This window comes from Liolophura sinensis, chromosome 1, assembly GCF_032854445.1.
Source record: "Liolophura sinensis isolate JHLJ2023 chromosome 1, CUHK_Ljap_v2, whole genome shotgun sequence".
NCBI lineage: Eukaryota > Metazoa > Mollusca > Polyplacophora > Chitonida > Chitonidae > Liolophura > Liolophura sinensis.
The window spans coordinates 69,930,318-69,951,702 of NC_088295.1; the positions used below are offsets into that span (position 1 = coordinate 69,930,318).

The 21,385-nt window shown below is 38.6% G+C and overlaps 2 protein-coding genes across 2 annotated transcripts in view; one reads left to right on the plus strand and one right to left on the minus strand.

Moving 5' to 3' along the window:
• Window positions 1–998: 998 nt before the first annotated feature.
• Window positions 999–6,619, minus strand: LOC135482321 (c-Myc-binding protein-like). The gene is made up of 5 exons (XM_064762249.1): window positions 6,492–6,619; window positions 4,565–4,637; window positions 4,209–4,257; window positions 3,454–3,583; window positions 999–2,648 (listed from the first exon to the last, which is right to left on the minus strand). The coding sequence occupies exons 1-5, from the start codon at window positions 6,504–6,506 to the stop codon at window positions 2,601–2,603; spliced, it is 315 nt and encodes a 104-aa protein (XP_064618319.1). The 5' UTR covers window positions 6,507–6,619; the 3' UTR covers window positions 999–2,600.
• A 139-nt stretch (window positions 6,620–6,758) lies between these two features.
• Window positions 6,759–21,385, plus strand: part of LOC135463626 (serine-protein kinase ATM-like) — a 48,999-nt gene continuing 34,372 nt past the window's right edge. Inside the window, exons 1-12 of the mRNA XM_064740970.1 lie at window positions 6,759–6,913; window positions 10,606–10,667; window positions 11,201–11,319; window positions 11,806–11,931; window positions 12,735–12,879; window positions 15,294–15,458; window positions 17,871–18,036; window positions 18,469–18,631; window positions 19,228–19,332; window positions 19,700–19,776; window positions 20,280–20,340; window positions 20,690–20,841. Coding sequence (XP_064597040.1) covers window positions 11,251–11,319; window positions 11,806–11,931; window positions 12,735–12,879; window positions 15,294–15,458; window positions 17,871–18,036; window positions 18,469–18,631; window positions 19,228–19,332; window positions 19,700–19,776; window positions 20,280–20,340; window positions 20,690–20,841 — 1,229 coding nt within the window. The 5' untranslated portion in view covers window positions 6,759–6,913; window positions 10,606–10,667; window positions 11,201–11,250. The remainder of the gene's footprint in view (window positions 6,914–10,605; window positions 10,668–11,200; window positions 11,320–11,805; window positions 11,932–12,734; window positions 12,880–15,293; window positions 15,459–17,870; window positions 18,037–18,468; window positions 18,632–19,227; window positions 19,333–19,699; window positions 19,777–20,279; window positions 20,341–20,689; window positions 20,842–21,385) is intronic.

Consider the following 21,385-nt stretch of genomic DNA (forward strand, 5'->3'; position numbering starts at 1 on the left):
TTTATTTTATTTCTTTATTTTATTCGTGTTTTACGCTGTACTCAAGAATACTTCACTTATACGACGGCCATACGCATTATGATGGGAGGAAACTCACGAACATCCGCAGGTAGGACAATCCCACATACGGCAGGACAGGAAGGCAGCCTGAGCTGAGCGTGAACTCACGGGCAAAGCATTGGTGCGAGGCTCCCGGGTCATTGCGCCGCGTTGGCACCCTAGTCGCCTCTGCCAAGAGCAGGTGATAAGGACGGTTGTTAAAGGTACAGCCATTCAGAATTAAAGTAACCATATCATATAAGTCATATTTTATTTATTTATCTATTTGATCGGTGTTTAACACCGTACGCAAGAACATTTCACTGTTCTTCAGCTGAGAGCGTTATGCTTAGCTTGCGTTAGCTTGTAAGCTTAGGGTTTAAAACAGCGTTATGGTGGGAGGAAATCAGGGCAGCCCGAAGGAAGCCCACGACTGTTTGCAGTGTATAGTATCGGAGAGGAAACCAGAATGAGTTGGGTTTGAACTGTAGTCCTTACATGACCATGCAGTAAAAACATGCGTGGATATTTAATTCACTTCTTATTTATTTTTTTGTTTATACCCCATGTCGTACTTGTACGATAATCGCACACATAGGACAACGGTAGGGCAACAAAATATCGTAGGACAAATGTACGATAAAAAAAATGTCTTGGACTACACGCCGCATTGTGAAACTGGGCCCTGGCCTTTATGACCAGAGCATACGTCGCATCGATTTTTTTCGCCACCAGAGCTTATATTCTCATGTCACTTTAACTATTTGTGTATTCCTAAAATACAATGAACGTACAAAGGTCTCAATCAATGTACCCACAGGGAAATACATAGCCTACGAGACGTCATTTTGCATAACACTCTATATATATATGGCCAATACATGAAAAGCATATGTACTGTGTGGAATTTAAAAAATTGAATGGATTTTGTTCGTTGAACATTGCAAAACGATATTCTCTGATAAAGTTTTTATTGGTCATCTTTATGATGATTATATTAGTTGGGTAGTTACAATAATAGTTCGTGTCCTGCTTCCCAACATTATCGCCCACATAGGACAACGGTAGGGCAAGCCTTGAACCAAATCAAGTTCAGTAAAATAGGGTATTTTCCGTCTGAAATCTATTGGGGACATAAATCACGATGATCTCATCCTAGACAGATAAATAAATGTTTGGCAAAACGATGTTAACACTGATGTTAAACATATACCAGAGGAGAAAAGTTAACATAGATAGCAATGAAAGGCCTAAGAATGGAAAAATGACAATTGTGCCTGCCCAAATACATGTATGAGTATTATGGAGCTAATTTCAAAAAACTTCAGTATTTTCAGGCAAATACTTTTTCGGAATATAGTTGACTAGGTTAAAACGCACACCCGACGAGACATATACATGTGCCCTAATAGTTACAAGAATGCATAAATCAAGTTAAGCGAAAATGCGCTGAGATGTATCACAGGTTTTACTTTTCGGGTCGGCAAACGATCGTTCAACCTGATCATAAATATCGATGTTGCAATTTACACTTTCGCTTACCTTCAAACAAGCTCATTGTCCCGTGATAATCCAACAATATTGATGATGTGGTTATTTCCTGATCATATTCAATGCCGCAAAACTGCTCTATAGTATAATGTATGTTGACTTGCCGTATGCTTTACGAAATGCTATAGTTTCGAAGATCTAGGCTGACTTGCACAAGTGCTTAAATAAAAAATCATTATGAGTCACAGCGATATATCTCTGCCTACAAAACTTTGCATCACACATCACCAAACACCTTTGCTGCATCATAATAATATGCTCCTCAACGAAAAAAAATCCTGATTAATTCAGTGCTATTTTTTCTCTTAATCATTGCCCTTTTTTCGAAAAACAAACCAATAATGATCAGAACAACCAACAGTTAACAGAAGATTATCTTTATTGACTTCTGCATGGCATAGTTGAGTCACAAATGAAGATGAGGATTCTCAGCTTTATAGCAAGAGATGGTCCAGGAAGGCAGCCCATGCCTGTACTATCTTCACATAAACAATCTGCTCTCAGCATTAGCTCACCAGGTCCTGCAGAGCACACTGGATAGCAGGAAACCAGCAAAACCTCCAAAGTTCTTAACAAACATAAGTAAACATAACACTCGGCCACACTTGATCTCTATGTGCTTTGAATCAACTACTATGGATCATTTAAAAAAAAATGAAAGGTGACAGCATTTGTTGATCAACTTTTAACAAATCTGTTTCATGGACTGCATGGGTGCATGACTGCATCAGTGAAAGGTTTTATCACATTTATACAGTCCAGAAAATAGTCATTCTGTGTTAAATTACCATCAACTAATCAACAAAGAACATATACCCCATGTATACAGAAACTAACAAGAATCCTACACAATCTTGTACATGTACCAGTAACTGAAGATCACTTGTTGAACACACTTAAAAAAGACAAAATCTGTGTGTCCTTCTACCCGAATGAAACATAGTGAGTTGAGTCAAATGATAATAAACTAAAGCTCTTAAAATGAAATGTCTATATGAGAATTCCATGGATCAGTTTTCAGCCTGAGGTTCTTCTGCTTCGGGTTCAAACTGTGACAGCTACAAAGACAAAGAAGGTATACACAAGTAAGAAACCATACTATGCTTATGTATTTATTTATTTCACTGGTGTTGATCGTCATACTGAAACATTTTTTGCTTACATGAATGTGGTCAAGTTTATGAGTGGATGAAGCCAGGATGCCAGGAGTAAATCAATGTCATCAAGGTACCTGACAAACCAGGTTACTTAAAGCCGTTGCTGAACTATGCAGAGCCATGACAAAGGAGATAGCAAAACTGTCAAGAGTATAATACATCTACCGTCCTAATTTCTTTACCACTTCGGAAAATGATTAATTTCCCTACCTTGTCACATCAGATGTATTTTTAAATGTCCCATTTCGCCACAAAAATATATTAATGTCTTTTGTCATTATGTTACAATTTTTCTTTCAACAAAATTCAAAAATAGTTTCTATGTGAATTAATTACATCTAGTCATTTGTGACCATAGCTTGCATGTATGCAGTTATCCTGTTCCGATGACATTAACAATACAATCAAACAACAATATGACAAAGTGCAATACTAGAAGAAATCAAAATAATGAAAACATTATGTAAAAATATATATAATTTCAATTAATAAAAGTGTGAATAATCACATGGGACTTTCTTAAAGGCTCTTTCAATTTTACTATTATAATTCATGGAAGCATAGGGAATTCTACCTAAATTCTAAGTACATTTAAGTGAATATGTCACAACAGAAAACAGTAAAAAGCATTCACATTGCATGTAATATCCTAGTTGGTTATGTCAAAGGTAAATCAAAGACAAACCATAAAGCTTTAAGATTTTACCTTTGTTTTAAGTTCAGCATTTTCTTCATTAAGTTGCTCAACTTTCTGTCTGAGTTCTGTGACTTCTAGTTTCAAGGCTTCAACATCTGCAGTCTCTGGCCCACTGGCCCCTAGATGCTGCTTCAGAAAACTGATACAGTTAAGGCTCCATAGTGAGATGGCAATAGCTCAAAAATTATGATGTACTGGACTCAGAAACAGGGCCTCTTTCATCTGGCTGATTAAGAACCAACAGAGTTATCATATTACCAAACATTGGTTTCTAACAACTTTACAGGTGCACATTAGCTCTATGGTATGCTAAATTCAATTTATACATGTTCGTGTATTTCACTCATGAGCACAGTGCCTCCAATAAAAAAACAAAATTGGAAAATACATACAGATGGACATAATATGGGTCTTAACAGTATGTGGATGTTTGGAAGTTCTGTACAGCTACTTTTAAAAAAAGTTGAGAAAATTAAGAGTTCTATGAAGTATTAATTTTTAGTAAATTGTCTTGTAATTCAGTTATGAAAAAGCTCCAACAAATTTTATCTAACGAAAATAGCTCCTAGTGGCTGTGCAGATGAAAACCACAATCAAGGCAAATTCCTTTCATCTTCATCTCCCACATGCAGATTTTAAATAAAAGCTAATTTACTTTAGAAAGAATTTCTGCTGTATAACTATTCAATTATATATGCAAGAACTAAAATAGTAACTTTGATGTGCTGTTTATCTACAATACAGGTTGCACAGTCAAAGGATACTCTAAGGCATTGTTTGGCTTTTCAGGTTCTTCATACAAGCCCACCAAGACTGAAACAGATGAGAGCGAATGTTAAGAAACTGGAGTTATATGAGCTAGAGACTTCATTCAAGGATTTCACTTCTCAACAGTACAGTATAATAAAATTTGAAAAAGCAATAAATACATTGTTGCCTAGACTGTCATATCAATCTAAACAAGTAAAATAATAAACCAATTTGTAAAAAAAAATCAAATTCACCTACTCAACCATGTCTTATAATTTGACTTGTACAAAACTGAACAGAATTTAATGGTATGCGATGTACTGAAATTTTAGCTGTTCTTTGCCAACACATGTACAGAAGTTAAACTTACCTTTAGTTAAGGCATCCAAAACACCTGCCTTTTCCAGGTACTTTCTGAACTCCTCTCTCTTAGAATCTGCAGCCTGTAAAATGACAATTTTAAAATTTAACTAAGCACCAGATGTTATGTATCATGTACAAAGTTGTAAATTGTTTTATTTCCTTAAGGTTCTTCATGGTTACAAAAGTTCTAAAAAAAAACTGATTCCAAGTCTTCAAAATGGCCACTGTCTTCTGTTTGTTACGATGTAGGATACTGTGGTTATGATGGTTCCAGGGCCTTGCGGCTGCAAATAGTAGGAATATGTGGCCCAAGAACTCTAGACCACCAGACAGATGAAATCTTGAGTGGATCGATCAACGTAAAGGTGAATATCCATACATACATCCATGATAACCACTGTATGCAGCATTGTAACAGACAGCGGCCATTATGAAAACTTGGAATCAGCGGCCAGGTTGAGCTTGATGAAATATGAATGGATACTTGCATTTGGGATGACTGTCAGCTCAGGATTTTATCTAGAAACAACTGCTCCAACGGTTACTGAACTAACCACTGTTGCAAATGCTACCCGGTTCAAAGCTGGAAGTTAGTGCCCACACCGCTTAATCAAATTGCAATTTCTACAGCTGCACTCTGCATGAAGCTAAACACTGAGGAAGCCCGCCACTTAATGAAATACCTTCCACTCGCTCACCCGAACAGGTCACCCGAACAGGTCACGGGCCACCATGTTGCACCAACTGCAAAACCAACAGGGAATGCATCTTGAATTGTGATGATGACGACCTGGTGGCCGGTGACCTGTTCAGGTGAGCGAGTGGGAGGTATTTCGTTCCTAGTGAGGTACAGCAGCGATGTGGGGAATAAAGGCAGTTAGTCCCAGATTGATCTAACATTAGGCTAGGCCAAGGATGGCCCTAAACCAATGTCACAGCATGCTTAGGTTTGCAGACACTAGTATTCTTTTTCAATGATCTTTTTGTTGGTCAATTTTTCGTAAGCACAACATCCATCTGTTACTTCCTAGGCTGCAAGGGTCCGAGATTCCTCAAATCCAACGGCTGTACCGGCAACCTTGACACATTTGATAAGGACAGGTAACTGTATCAGGTTTTTAAATGGAGCATGCCTTGGCGTTGGTTTGGGGCCATCCATGACCAAACAAATTTGGCAACCTAACATTAGAGAAATCTCATACTAGGTGGCTGGCTTTCTCAGTGTTTCTGCTCCACACGGAGCATGGATGAAGTGGTGCCTGGCCTAAATTGAACTGTGCAGGGACAAACTTCCAGCTTTGAACCGGGCTGCATGGTGCGTACATTAGTTCAGTGACTGTTGGAGCAGTTGCAGCTGGATTTTATCTGTCAGGCTGTCTGGGACCTTAAAAATTGCAAAGCAGTAACTAGACAGGGCGGGGAGGTTAGTAATCGACTGCTTTCCAAAACTACGATGTTTCCTTTCGAAATGATTAGGACCTAGACATGACTATGCAAGCGCCAGTCCCATTATACAACAGCTTCCAGGGCTAATATGTGGCCAACCGTTATGTGATATGATCAGTTAATGACGTGAACATCTTTATCTCTCGCACATTTTAGGCTAGTGTTTACTGGTCACAGCATGTTTTACTCAGTCTGAATCCGATCACGAATTAACTGATATTCAATTTCACAAAATCTCCCAAATATCGCGAATCTAAGACTTATATTCTGTATTCATATGGGCTTCCACGAAAATTCGACGTAACTAAAAATAGAAGGCAATCAGAAAATATCTGGTGATACAATTTTTAAAAATCGAATCATCAGTCAAATACAACAACAACATATCTGAGCATGCACAAACATGTGGTTGTTACAAATGTCAAATTCTCCCTTTCGTTGAAAATTCTAAGATATTCATCCGACTCAAATTTTAACGAAATACTTACTCTGTATGAAGACATCTCTGTGTAGTTCCGAATTTATCGTGTAATCGTTCCTACCACCAAAGACGAATACTGACAAACGTCAACAAGTAGCCGTATTTATTCCGCCGGTGTTGTTCGTTGCTATATGCGCGGGGCAAGTGCGTGGAGAGTGTTGCTAGATATATATAGTCGATAAGGTGGGTTATTGTTTATCATCAAAAAATAAAATAAATACCAAAACCTATGTTCATGCAATGTACTGAACCACCTATAAGAAACTATAAATGACTTTTTTGTCTGTTTTATGGAACATAAAGCAAAACGATGTTTATTTTTCTTATGGATTGTTTACCTGCCTTTTCTCGCGGGAAAGACCATCATGGCTGACTGGAAACGAAAAGCGAAACTGTGAAGATAAAATTCCTTCTACTCCATGATAGCGTGTAAGATTTATTGTTACAAGCTGGATAAGCAAATTGTACTTTCTTATCAATGATTACAGAGCATACAACTTGTTACGCGTTCTTGCTGACAGTGGATATGTTTTCTTATAAGATTTTACGCACGTCTTGTACCACACGTCAAACTTGTGGTTTTAAAGCTATCCGGATGTGGCAGTTGTCAAAAAATGTGCACATCTGTATTTGACTATAGCTTTGTCCCTCTTTTATATAGCACTACAACCAACACATCAAAATAACCCCCAGAACACTAAGGGTATACTAAGCATATCAAGACTATACACTTAACATGCTAAATTTTGTAATTTCTAGTATGAAATTGCTTTAATGTTAATTTTTATTGTTAGTTTGGACAAAATTTTGTTCGGCCATTCTGTATGACGAATCGGAAGCTAGAGAACACATGATCACCTTCTTAACAAAAGAAAAAAACGGTTCTACCACCTTATTGCATACAAAAAAACCTTTAGGCCCCCTATTTAATCTCTGTCAGCAATCTTGTATTTGTTGGATTTATGTAACCGTTAGTTTTCAAGATAGTATAAGTATTTCTGCAGAGCATTTGTGATATTATTTTGTACAACTAGGCCTTACTGGTCGTTAGCAAAGTGCCAAAAAGTAACCTTTTTCCCAATGCTTTAACATTGGGCGGCCATTTTGTTTTAGACAGGAAAGGGCTGTCACATGACCTCCAACTTCCCACCCGTCTTACAGAATGGATGGCTCCAAACTAACATCAGAGTGTGCTCCTTTTAAAAACCTGATGCAGTGGCAGTGTGAGTGAGTGAGTGCTTGGGGTTTAACGTCGTACTTAACAATTTTTCAGCCATATGACGACGAAGGGATCCTTAGATGGCATGTAATGTGCTTCCTTGTTGCAGGATGGATTTCCACTGCTCTTTTATCTAGTGCTGCTTCCCTAAGATGCCTTACCGACAGCCTCAACACATTTGACAAGGGCAGGTAACCGTATCAGGTTTTTTAAATGGAATGTGCTCTGATGTCGATTTCGGGCCATTACTGACCAAACAAAATTTCGTCAAACCTAATCTCAGAGCAATCTCACTATCTTGTCAAACATTTAGTGGACAAGAACAAGAAGGACTGTATAAATTTTAACCTCAATGACACGAACTGTGACTCAAGACCAGCGTTGTACATCCCTCTAGGGCACCCTACCCACATTTTTGGAAATTTCTGGCAATAACAGTGTCAAATTGATCATCCAGAGATTTTTGTCGGTTATTTTTCTTTAGCTGTTAACTAGTATAAAGTATATTTTCAAAAAGCACAGGTGGGGTGCCCCACATTACCACATTAGGGTTGCTTTACATGTTAGGTAATACATGTATATGAGAAATACGAGAGAAATGTCGCTATCTTTGAACATAATTTAGATTAATCTTAACTATTGGTTGTTTTATTTACATGTATGCTGTATATTTCCAATGTTAAATAATGATAATATTAACCAAGATATGGTTGAAAACAAATTTGCAGAAATCTGACTTAATTAAGTTTACTTACTGTGACAGCTTTGGCACATAGCCCTTTGTCCGTCAATATCTATGTTGCATCTGTTACTCCTAGATTTTCTGCCTGTAAACTTGGAATTAGCCTGTTGTACGTCTTTATCATCAAAATAATGCATGGGTCAGCCTAGCCCTGGGTAACTATCACATCACTTTTTATATTTGTACTGGCGCTCGCATAGTCATGTCTGGTTCCCAGTCACCCCTGAAAGAAGCATCGGAAAATTTTGGAGAACGTACGATTCCAAACTTTCTTGGCATGTCCAGTTATTCCTTTAAAATGGTTTGGGTCCGAGACTGCCAGACAAATAAAACCTTGTAATACTGATCATTCTATAGGTAAGTACCCATCCATATTTGATCCAATTAAGATCAACCTGTCCCCTGATTTGAAATTCCCAAAATTGCCGTTGTCTTCTGTCTGTTATGATTCTGGATGCAGTGGTTATTATGGTTCCCAGTTTTCATGACTGCCCAGGAACCCAGATGGTGTATATGATAGGCGGCCATCTTTGTGAACTTCAAGCAAGCGGAGAAGTTGAACTCACTGAAATATGGATGGATATCGATAGCTCGGGATTTTTTCTCTCTGGTGGTCTCAAATCCTAAAGATTTTATTGGAGTAACTGAAGCTAGTAAAAGACTGTTTTCCAAAATTTTCTGACACTTCTTTGAGGGATGAATGGGACCCAGTCATGACTATGTAAGTGTGAGTACAAATATAAAAACAGCCTAGCAAAGAAATCGGCGTTGAACTTTTTATATTGGGTAAGATCTAGTTCATTGTTGAAAGGACATCTTTAGTAAAATTCCTGTATTGGAACAGAGCCTTCTGGCGAGAAGGTTGGCTGAACAGAAATAGGTGCCCAAACTTATGTATCATGGGCAAAAGGCAGGTGAATTATATTTGCTTATGACTTTGCAGTCTTCTGCACAATTTCATTTTTTGTCTCATTCCTTGCCATTTACGAGTGGTAATTCCGTGGTATCTTGCTTTCATGCCCTACTCATAACTGTCACGACAGCAACATTTTACAGCAAGTCAACTCACTGCCAAAGTGTCAATTTCTTCTCATTTTAAAAGCGTTTGGTGCTTCATACTTACATACATCACTTTAGAATAACCTGTTAAAACCAGATTTTGAGAAGATTAGGCTACACATAAGTGACCGTATCACAAAAACTTTTGCGTGAACATTTACCAATGCAAGCAGTCAAAAAGAGCACATTTCAGTTTGTGTTATGGTCACATGTGTAGCTGACCCCTCTGAAATTCATTCTTTATGCCCTGCTGTCTGTCATTCCGATCTTTATGCTGGCCCATAAAGCATTCAGTAAGGTAGCTTAAAGCTGTGAAAACCTTATGTTAGTGAGACATATCACTGATTATTTCGGGAGTCTGTGACTTCACACAGGTTTAGGCAAGATAAGGTGGGAGCTGTCCCAAACTAACTCAGCTTAAAGACATGATTTTACAGTAGCTCCTAATGGCGCTGTTGAACCAGCAGAGCCGGCTATGAAAGATGTAGGCCTATGTTTAGGCCTGGTTCTAGCAAATATTGTAAATCATGCCTTGTGTTGTCCAACCTGTGTGATGTAAAATAAATTTGTATGACTTCAGAACAAATAAAGATGCAAAAAAAAAAAAAAAGAGAGGTATAGTGAGTAGGTTAAACATTTGATTCATTGTTGTAATATCAATTATAATATCAATTATAAGCGGGGCCTCCGTGGCTCAGTCGGTTAAAGCGCTAGCGCAGCGTAATGACCCAGGAGTCTCTCACCAATGCGGTCGCTGTGAGCTCAAGTCCACCTCATGCTGGCGGCCGTACGTGAGAAGGTCTGTCAGCAACCTGCGGATGGTCGTGGGTTTCCCCCGGGCTCTGCCCGGTTTCCACCCACCATAATGCTGACCGCCGTCGTATAAGTGAAATATTCTTGAGTACGGCGTAAAACACCAATCAAAAAAAAAAAAAAAAAAAAAAAATCAATTATAAGCAAAATTCTGTGTGTTTTCCTCAGATTATTGAACCAAATGTTTCAGAACTAACTCCTGTTTAAATTTAACTTGTCAATAATTCAAACAAAATCTACCAATTTTTTTATGAATGTCGATTTCATTTTCTTTTTGCATTGTCTCAGGTGTGACAGCTGACAGAACAATTAAAGATGTATAATAACCTTCCTGGCTTGTTGATCATTTGGTGAGCACTGTAAGAGAGAAATGACACCATAAAATCAAACTTTCTTTTGGACGCTGTTCAAGATTGGATTTTATTTAGATAAAACACCAAAGCATGGCCATGATGGATACAGTAACCCACCATTTGACTGAATGAACAACACGCTGAATTTATGTCAGTTTAAAGTGTACTTCATTTTTAAGGGGAAAACAAAATACAGCTAAGTAGGAAGATGGAGACTCAGTATATAGATGTTAGAGAAATTGTTGGTACATGTAATGGTCTAGTTTTAGAATGGATATTTCAAGTTTGGAGTTGCTTTCGAGTTTACATGTACAAGTTTGTTTACTCCTACATTTAATTAGCCTACTGGTTTTAATTCTTTGGCAAGTGTTATAAGTGTTTACAAGTGTTCTTTAATTTATATTTGGATGAATATTTATGGATATTATTATATTTATAAAAAAACCTTTAACGGGGACAAGTTACTGGTTTGTTAGTATGTACATTACTGGTATTAAGCCTTTACCTCTCATCATTTCAATTCTTCACAGTATCAGAACATCAAAATGAGTTTCCCTTTCTGAAGGAGACAGCAATCAGCATGGATAGCTTATCTGACCTCATTCATTGCTGTAGAGCACTGGACACAGATAAAGTCACAGAAAGAAAGGTAAGTTTCATATCTGCTGAATAATATCTATGTATGACAATGTCATTTTACTTTATTTTGGTTTAGATTTATTTATTTATTTATTTGATTGGTGTTTTACGTTGTACTCAAGAATATTTCACTTATACAATGGCGGCATTATGGTGGAAGGAAATGTACTGCCGGAGAGGAAGCTGGACTTGAACTCACAGCGACCGCATTGGTGAGAGGCTCCTAATTTATTGCGCTGCAGTAGCACGCTAACCAACTGAGCCACGGAGGCCCCATTTTGGTTTAGAGGAAAGTATTTGAACGTATCACCTTACTTGAACACTATGCAGTTTTACGAACTTCTAAATTTAGGCCACCTACTGGTGTTTTCTGAATGTAGATCAGGAAATCATTTAAATGCAGTTCATTTTTTTTTTTGTTCGAATTTCACAATCAACACATTGAAGTACTTTTATGCTAAAAGATCAGTGTTAAATTGGTTTGTATCTCTTTCAGAAACAGACAGAGAAACTGAAGTTGCTTTTGGAGAAAAGTGTAGTACAGAAAGCCTTGGATGATAACACTGATGCTAAGCAGATCAGCAAAGAAAAGAGCCTGTTTGCCTGGGATAGTGTTTTCAAAGTATGCAAAACCTTTATAGGTTACCTGAGTATAACTCCAGGGATCTAATACTAAGTCCATCTGGCATCCATGTTACCTTTTGTAACAAGCAGTGCTGTGAATGGTGAGCGATGTGCTTTGATTGAAACTAACAGGCAGCGGAAAGTCACTGTGTTATCAGGCAATACTGGTGATACGGAAAGAGGCCAAACAGCTGATCGATGTAGCCTGACTTGTCGTTGTTTCGCCACTAATTTCTGTCAAGCCTATTTTGTCTCAGAATGACTGGCCCGCCCCACCCCCATAACCCTTAACACATCGATGTGCATAGAGTTATTTTTTGTGCTAGCACTTCTAAGTCTAGTGTGACATATTTATTCCATATAGCACATACCTCTCACTGCAGCCACATCCCATGTTATGTCTAACTCCTGTCAGTTTGAATAACTATGGTGGAATCTGATTAGACCATGAGTTATGCATATTTTAGAAGGAAAGTTCATGGCTTTGAAGAGTTTTACAGCGCGGTAAATCAAGGTAGGTGTTGTCGGACATTGCTAGCTTGACGATATGAATTTGATAGACACTAAATCCGCAACAGATTTGACTATCAACATTTTGCAGGTTTTGGAGATTTTATGTTAGCTGTGTATGTATATATGTGAGGATTGTAATTATTCATATTCACAGGAATCATTAAACCTAACTGGATTCTAGTTATGACAAGGGTGAGAAAGTAAGTCCTTACTTATCCAAGCTTACAAAAATGATCTAAAATCGCTCAGTCACAGATATTCTGGAATTTTGTTTGTTATGGTACACAGTTTGTGGTTGACTTGGTTCTGGTGGAGACAAATTGCCTGAGAAAAGCCAAGGAGAGCAATTCTCAAACAGCAATCAACAATCGTGAGAAAAAGAAGCAAGACATCAGTGGCCTGGTCAAATTTGTGGTGCGAGTGACTGACAAAAGTGAGTTCTGCTAGACCATTTTAAGTTACTAAAACCGGCAAAATCTTATCATAAAATTGCTTAGAGATAATGGATAATACATCAAACTGATAATTCAAAAATCAAAGTCGTGCAAATTGGATTTTGTTCAAAACCTTTAAAAATCTTCTGCAAAACGGCTGATGGGATTGATCTGAACTTTAAACTGTAGTTGCACTCGTACATTCAGGGTGTCCTTGAAAACTTTGTGCGTTAAAAATTATAGAAGCTGGCTATTGGGTGAACATGTCATGTGACCGAAAAGTTCGTTTTTTGCTAATAACTTCTACACTTTTACAGATAATGTCCTACAAATAGTCCTGTCAGATGCAGTTTTAGACGCTGAGTCCAGATATGCTAATTTTGGGAAACCGGAAGTGACGTCATCAAAACTGAAAATGTGAATATCTCCATAACCAGTGAAGCTGGAGTCTCAGTCTTAAGGCCTAACATCATCCCAAGGCATGAAGAGAAATTTGATATAACCAGAAGTGACGTCAGCTAACCGGAAGTAGTACATCCCAAAACGAAAATGACTATTTTTACAAGTTTCAAAATTGAAAAACGTCTGCGGCTAAATTAGCATGGCAGAAATGCGTGAAATTTAACTAGGTAGTAGGAGTAGGGACTGCCTTTTATACGAATAAAAGTGTAGGTGTCCCAGTTCACGTGACCCAGCTGCCATGTTGGGTTGCTACTAAAAGATTTGGGAAGCATTTTCTTCTGAACTTAACATCCGATTGACCTGACATTCTCTACATGGAACAACTGTTGCCTGTGAATTATTTTGACAGAGGCAGAATGCAATATGTCGGGGAAAAAACGGAAACGGAAGTGACGTCATCTCAAATCAAAAATTTTGAATTCGAGTCTTTTAATTATGCTACCTGACGTAATTTGACGTCATGATCACGAATCTGGTCTTATTTTATTCCAGTTGTGCATATTTTTGTCGCAAATTGCAATCAAAGTGCGAAAAGTTGCAATTTTCCCCCATTTCTGGAAGTCACTTGACACAAAACGGCTGGGTGCAAAGGGCTATATGTGGACTCTGTGTGTGCGGAAAATCTTTAAAATGGCTTATTAAATGTGGGAGTTGCAGTGTTTGAAAAATTGTTCAAAGGCTGATTTATGATATTTGGCACTCTGACGTCCCCATGTTATACAATGCATTATAAATGCGTTTATGACTAAGATGAGAGTAGAAATGTTCACAGCCAGCTACCCGACCTAGTTTGACGTCCTGATCACAAATCTCCTCTTATTTCTTTGCTACGATGCATATTATTTTCGCAGATTGCATTTTGCCCCATTTTTGCAAATGACATGACAGAAAACTGGTAAAGCTGTAAAGCTGACGATCTCCCAATGAATAGTGCTATACATGTTCTTTATGTGTGCTAAAAATCTTTGAGCTACCCCCAAAAATACAGCATCTACATGGAGGTCACAAAACGGTTATAGCTGTAAAGCTGATTATCACTGAGTGCAATGTGCTATATATGTGCCCTATGTGTTCTGAACATCGTTAACCCGTTTTGAAAAAGAGGGGACATTGGACGCCTTTAAATATTGTCCAAAGCTGGAAATACTCCGTTTGGCACGGTACATGACACAAATTGGTTATAGCTGTAAGGCTGAAAATGGCTGAGTGCAAAGGGCTATATGTGTACTGTATGTGTGCGGAAAATCGTCAAAGTGTCTTAATAAATGTGGAAGTTCCAAAGGCTGATTTACTATATTTGGCACTTTGACGTCCCCATGATATATAATGCATTTTAAATTCGTTTATGACCAGGATCTTTAGTTCTTTTCTTTAGTGTGACATGCTATCAAAGTGCGAAAAAGCGCAATTTACACCATGTTTCGGAAGTCTTGTGGCAGAAAACTGTTATAGCTGTAAAGCTGAATGTCACTGAGTGCAAAGTGCTATATATGTGCTCATTGTGTGCTGAACATCACTGAGCTGTGCTGAAAAAGCAGGGACATGCCCGCCTTCAAATATTGTCCAAAGCGTGATCATGGTCTTATTTTATTTTCCGGCAATGTGTATTTTTTTGAATTTAACAATAATGTAAGTATGCCACCCTGAGTAGTTCGGAGCTCTTGTGACACCGCTGATATCCTTGTACATTTTTCTGGTTTAATCATGGAGTATTATATGAATATACGTGTTCATAGTTTTTTGGTAGTCAAGAGTGGAATGCTTTTAAGAAACTGTCGCAATTCACCAGGTACTTGGCGAACTGTATACTTCTTGTTGTTTCTAGTGCACAAGGATCCACATCTATTGCATATGCGCCGATACATGCACATACCGGCCCTACTGGCTTTAACCCCGGCATCGCTGTCCCTGACAGCTATATTTATTTTTACATTTCTGGGTTATTTTTCAGGAGGTGAAAGGTTAAAATGTTTCAGTGTGATGAATCACATCATACAGGTGCTGAAAGACCCGTTCACATGTCAGGCCTATGGCGCAGACTACAGCAGTCTGCTCCTCAAGAATATACTGTGTGTGAGGAAATATTCCACAGAGCTGACCAGTAAAATGTGGCAGGGTAAGTGTGTATTCCGTGTATGTGTGTGAAAAAATATGCCACAGAGCTGACCAGTAAAATGTGGTAGGGTAAGTGTGTATTCCGTGTATGTGTGTGAGATGATGCCACAGAGCTGAGCAGTAAAATGTGGTAGGGTAAGTGTGTATTCCGTGTGTGTGTGTGAGACGATGCCACAGAGCTGACTAGTAAAATGTGGCAGGGTAAGTGTGTATTCCGTGTGTGTGTGTGAGACGATGCCACAGAGCTGACTAGTAAAATGTGGCAGGGTAAGTGTGTATTCCGTGTGTGTGTGTGAGACGATGCCACAGAGCTGACTAGTAAAATGTGGTAGGGTAAGTGTGTATTCCGTGTGTGTGTGTGAGACGATGCCACAGAGCTGACCAGTAAAATGTGGCAGGGTAAGTGTGTATTCCGTGTGTGTGTGTGTGAGACGATGCCACAGAGCTGACTAGTAAAATGTGGCAGGGTAAGTGTGTATTCCGTGTGTGTGTGTGAGACGATGCCACAGAGCTGACTAGTAAAATGTGGCAGGGTAAGTGTGTATTCCGTGTGTGTGTGTGAGACGATGCCACAGAGCTGACTAGTAAAATGTGGTAGGGTAAGTGTGTATTCCGTGTATGTGTGTGAGACGATGCCACAGAGCTGAGCAGTAAAATGTGGTAGGGTAAGTGTGTATTCCGTGTATGTGTGTGAGATGATGCCACAGAGCTGACTAGTAAAATGTGGCAGGGTAAGTGTGTATTCCGTGTATGTGTGTGAGACGATGCCACAGAGCTGACTAGTAAAATGTGGTAGGGTAAGTGTGTATTCCGTGTGTGTGTGTGGGACGATGCCACAGAGCTGACTAGTAAAATGTGGTAGGGTAAGTGTGTATTCCGTGTGTGTGTGTGAGACAATGCCACAGAGCTGAGCAGTAAAATGTGGCAGGGTAAGTGAGTATTCCGTGTATGTGTGTGAGACGATGCCACAGAGCTGAGCAGTAAAATGTGGTAGGGTCAGTGTGTATTCCGTGTATGTGTGTGAGATGATGCCACAGAGCTGACTTGTAAAATGTGGCAGGGTAAGTGTGTATTCCGTGTGTGTGTGTGAGATGATGCCACAGAGCTGACTAGTAAAATGTGGCAGGGTAAGTGTGTATTCCGTGTATGTGTGTGAGATGATGCCACAGAGCTGACTAGTAAAATGTGGCAGGGTAAGTGTGTATTCCGTGTATGTGTGTGAGATGATGCCACAGAGCTGACTAGTAAAATGTGGCAGGGTAAGTGTGTATTCCGTGTATGTGTGTGAGACGATGCCACAGAGCTGACCAGTAAAATGTGGTAGGGTAAGTGTGTACTCCGTGTATGTGTGTGAGACGATGCCACAGAGCTGAGCAGTAAAATGTGGCAGGGTAAGTGTGTATTCCGTGTGTGTGTGTGAGACGATGCCACAGAGCTGACTAGTAAAATGTGGTAGGGTAAGTGAGTATTCCGTGTATGTGTGTGAGACGATGCCACAGAGCTGAGCAGTAAAATGTGGCAGGGTAAGTGTGTATTCCGTGTATGTGTGTGAGGAAATCTGGTACAGAGCTGACCAGTAAAATTTGACAAGGTGAGTCTATTCAGATGTATGTGTGAGGAAGTGTGCAACACAGGGGACCAGTTGTGTGTGATAGGGTGAGTCTGTATTCAAGTTTGTGTGTGAGGAAGTGTGCAATACAGTGGACCAGTAGAGTGTGACAGGGTGAGTCTGTATTCAGATGTGTGTGTGGGGAAGTGTGCAATACAGTGGACCAGTAGAGTGTGACAAGGTGAGTCTGTATTCAGATGTGTGTGTGAGGAAAGTGCAACACAGTGGTCCAGTAGAGTGTGACTGGGTGAGTCTGTATTCAGATGTGTGTGTGAGGAAGTGTGCAACACAGTGGTCCAGTAGAGTGTGACAGGGTGAGTCTGTATTCAGATGTGTGTGTGAGGAAGTGTGCAACGCAGTGGTCCAGTAGAGTGTGACAGGGTTAGTCTGTATTCTGATGTGTGTGTGAGGAAGTGTGCAACACAGTGGTCCAGTAGAGTGTGACAGGGTGAGTCTGTATTCAGATGTGTGTGTGAGGAAGTGTGCAACACAGTGGTCCAGTAGAGTGTGACAGGGTGAGTCTGTATTCAGATGTGTGTGTGAGGAAGTGTGCAATACAGTGGACCAGTACAGTGTGACAAGGTGAGTCTGTATTCAGATGTGTGTGTGTGAGGAAGTGTGCAACACAGTGGTCCAGTAGAGTGTGACAGGGTGAGTCTGTATTCAGATGTGTGTGTGAGGAAGTGTGCAATACAGTGGACCAGTAGAGTGTGACAGGGTGAGTCTGTATTCAAGCGTGCATGAGGAAATGTGTTACAGAACATGGTCTGAATTCCGCTAATGACTGTTGGCTTTTATTTTCAGAGCTGATCTCTCTCTACCTTAAGCTGTATTGTGACCCACCTAATGGATTTAATCGTGTCATTTTGGCACAGTTAATCCATGCGCTTGTCATTGGGGCATCTCAACAACTGGACATGAGACCAAAGAAACTGTTCGCATTTTTCACTGAAGTATTTAAAAATATTAGGTGGGTAGTCATTACTGTTTGTGTTTTAGATTGAAGTTTTTGCTGTGTCTGACTTTCTCTCTTTTAATAAACATGGAAAATTTATTTGACTGATGCCTTGTGAATACAAACTCATTTGCCTGAAACTAGTAGGATTTTGTATATTAAATCATTTGGGTTATTAAGGTGTTATTAGGTGAATTAATGTGACTGTTGGTTATTATGATATTATTATGTCCCAAATATATGTAGAACAGTTATTATTCATCCACATTTGTTAACTAAGACATTTGCATGAGGAATCCTGGTGCAATAACACCAGAAAGTAAATCTTACGTGTAAATAAAAATGTCTGCCTTTGAGGTAGATATTAACAAAAGAAACTTGAAGTCTTAATTTAAAAATCTCCACTTTTACAACGTTTTTTTGTTTTGTTTTGTATATTTTGATTAGGCAGGAGAAGAGCACTGTTGTAATAGAGCACTTAGTGTTGGCTATGAATACAGTTGTCCGGTATTCCTCTACTAATGGCAGAAAGCAGGTGTGTCGCCTAGGGGAGGAAGTGTTTATCAACCTTCTTTTTCTGCTCACACACAGACCCACAGTCAGACTAAAGGTTCGTCTATGTCTCTCTTTGTATATGCCTATATTACAGATCATATCGCAGTACTATATGGCCTTGTCAGTCCACAAACTTTCTGGCGTTACTTTTCTAGAGTTATTAAATTTTTTGACTGTTTGCCTCTGCCAAGATAGCAGAAAACCAATTTGCAATCACTTAAAAATTCACAATTCAAGAGTTATGCCCCTTTTGGTATTTGAAGAACTGTTGCACTTAGAAGTTAGAGCTTGTTATTCAGTCTGCCATGATGAATGCATCTTTTGTAAGTACTGTTACAATGTGTAATCATCAGAAATGTGATTACATTGGGAAAACTGCACAGATATTTTATGAAGACCTATACCTTAATGCTTGTCTATAAATTATTTCAGACTTGTGATTCTTTAGTACATGCAATTGGGATGTTTGCCGTGTATATGTACATGTGCAGCGAGATGTGTGTTAAGCCCTAAACCAGATAAATTAGGGTTGCGCACAAGAATGTTTGGAATGTTCGTAAGAATACGCACAGCCTATTTGGCAGTGGTTTCTATGAAACGTAAACAGTGATTTATGGATTGACGCGATGGATTGATCTCATATATAAATAGGAATGTGCCCAGGAGTTTCTGCACCTGCAGCTGATGGCACACCACCCTCATGGGGCCCGCACGGAGGAAAGTGGGGCGTTCGCTCATGACTGGAAGCTTTGGGCGGTAAATGTGATGTAATGTCTTCTGAATAAACTATACTCAAAGATTAGCGACTATAATTACAGATGAAGTTTCAAAAGTTTGAAAGATCTTAAAGTTTCAAGTGAAGTTCTTTGCTTTAAAACTGGACAGTTACCTAGGGTTGGTCAAGTAGACCCAATGTTGTGATGTTATTTTAGGTCCTGTCACATGACAGTTTAGTCTAGTGGCCACTTTTGTATCATCTTAGTATTGTTCAGATGTGAGTTGGATGTAAATTGCAATTGTCCACATCAGAGTTATAAGAGGATGTTCACGAAAATTCTATTCTTTTATTAGAATTTGGAAGAGCCTGATGTAATTTTCACATTGTCCTGTGTTTTGACCTCAGAGTCACTTGAGGAAGCTGTATGATGCTGTGTACTCAGACCTGAGACAGGTGGGAGGTAGAAACAAGTTCTCTACTGGGTACGTATGTTGTTTTGAATGTTGAACACAGCATTTTCATATTACATGTATATATTTTTTAGAGAAGTTTATCAGACTGTTTCGCATTATGGTATGAATGACATAAGTGTGCAGATGTACATGAACTGTGTGTACTAATTTCTATTATTTAACATTTGATTAGGGATTTTGTTGATTAACTTGACTGTTTGTGGGGATTTTGTGATAGTGAGTGGTAGACGACTTACTTTCGAAAAACCCTTTCCTGCCACCGATACCCATGAAGCTGACTTCCATCATATGTTAAGAACACAAATAACTGAGTATGACGTTATGAAATATATAAATAAATATTAAATAATGTAATAATATTTTATCGACATGTGATTTTACTTTTAAAAAACAGTGAAGGAAAAAAAGTAATAAAATTGAATAACAGTGTTTATTAGTGATTAATCTGATGGTGCCTGCTTCAGATTTCGCTGTCTGTAGTATTAACTCTAGTGTACATTTACCTTCTTCAGTTTTAAGGAAGCTATCCTCAAACCTGCTTACTTGGAGTTGATAGCTGACCTATGTCACCAGGTGAGATTGATCAAATAACATTTTGCCTCATTGTGTTAGTAATTGTCTGAAAACTAACTAACATTCAGGAGAAGTGCGTTTGATTTTTGTTTTCTTATTGTTAAACTTTCTGTATTTTGTCTGTCACACTTAGGACAAATATCTAAAAATTGTAACCTCCTGGGACTACATGTGTAAACTGCACATTAAATTCAGGTTTGAAATTTTTTTTAAGTAAAATCGAGTCCTAATTTTTTTTCATTTGGACTCAGAAATGTGAACTTTTGATCCATTGTATATTCAAAATAATAATTGTGGTATTTTCTGTCTTGTATATTACTGTATATTAATGTCTATATGTATGGTTCAGTTGTTCACAGAGCAGCCTGGCTGTATTGAGGTGACACAGGTCAGCAGTTTGGATGGAGGACCAGGGGTTAAGAAGAGGAGACTGGAGTCTGGGTGGTCAGCACTGAGGGATGCTATATCCTCCACAGGGCGCACTATGCAGACAGTACCATGGTGGGTGATACCAAAGATATTTACTGTAGCATTAGGTGGTGGTAAACCTAACTGTAAACTGAGTTAAAGAAATTCTGTCCAATTAGCCTCACAGATTGTGTTGATTGTGGATATGATCTATGTCATAGAGAGTTATTGAAAACTTTGCATTGGTCAAAGTTCTTGAAAATACTTGAAGTTTGTTAATAATCTAAAAATAGTCTTAAATATTTTATTTTCCCTGGAAGTACTTGATTTTTCTATGTTGATTAACATTTTGCTTTATGTTTGAAATAGGTAGATAACAAATATACCTCAGTAATATCTATTAATCTCACATGAATTGTTGTAATTTAAGTGATTTGTCCCAGAAAGTAATGGCAAACACAGGATATTATTTCCTTGGTTGTTTTTTATTCTATACCTGGGCCCTGTTGACAAAGAGAATGTATCTTTCATCAGACTTAACTGTCATGACAACACATATTGTAGAGATATATTGCCTGGCCTGATATTAAGATAGAAAAAAACTACAGATAGTGTTATTTCAGCTCTCTAGATGTAC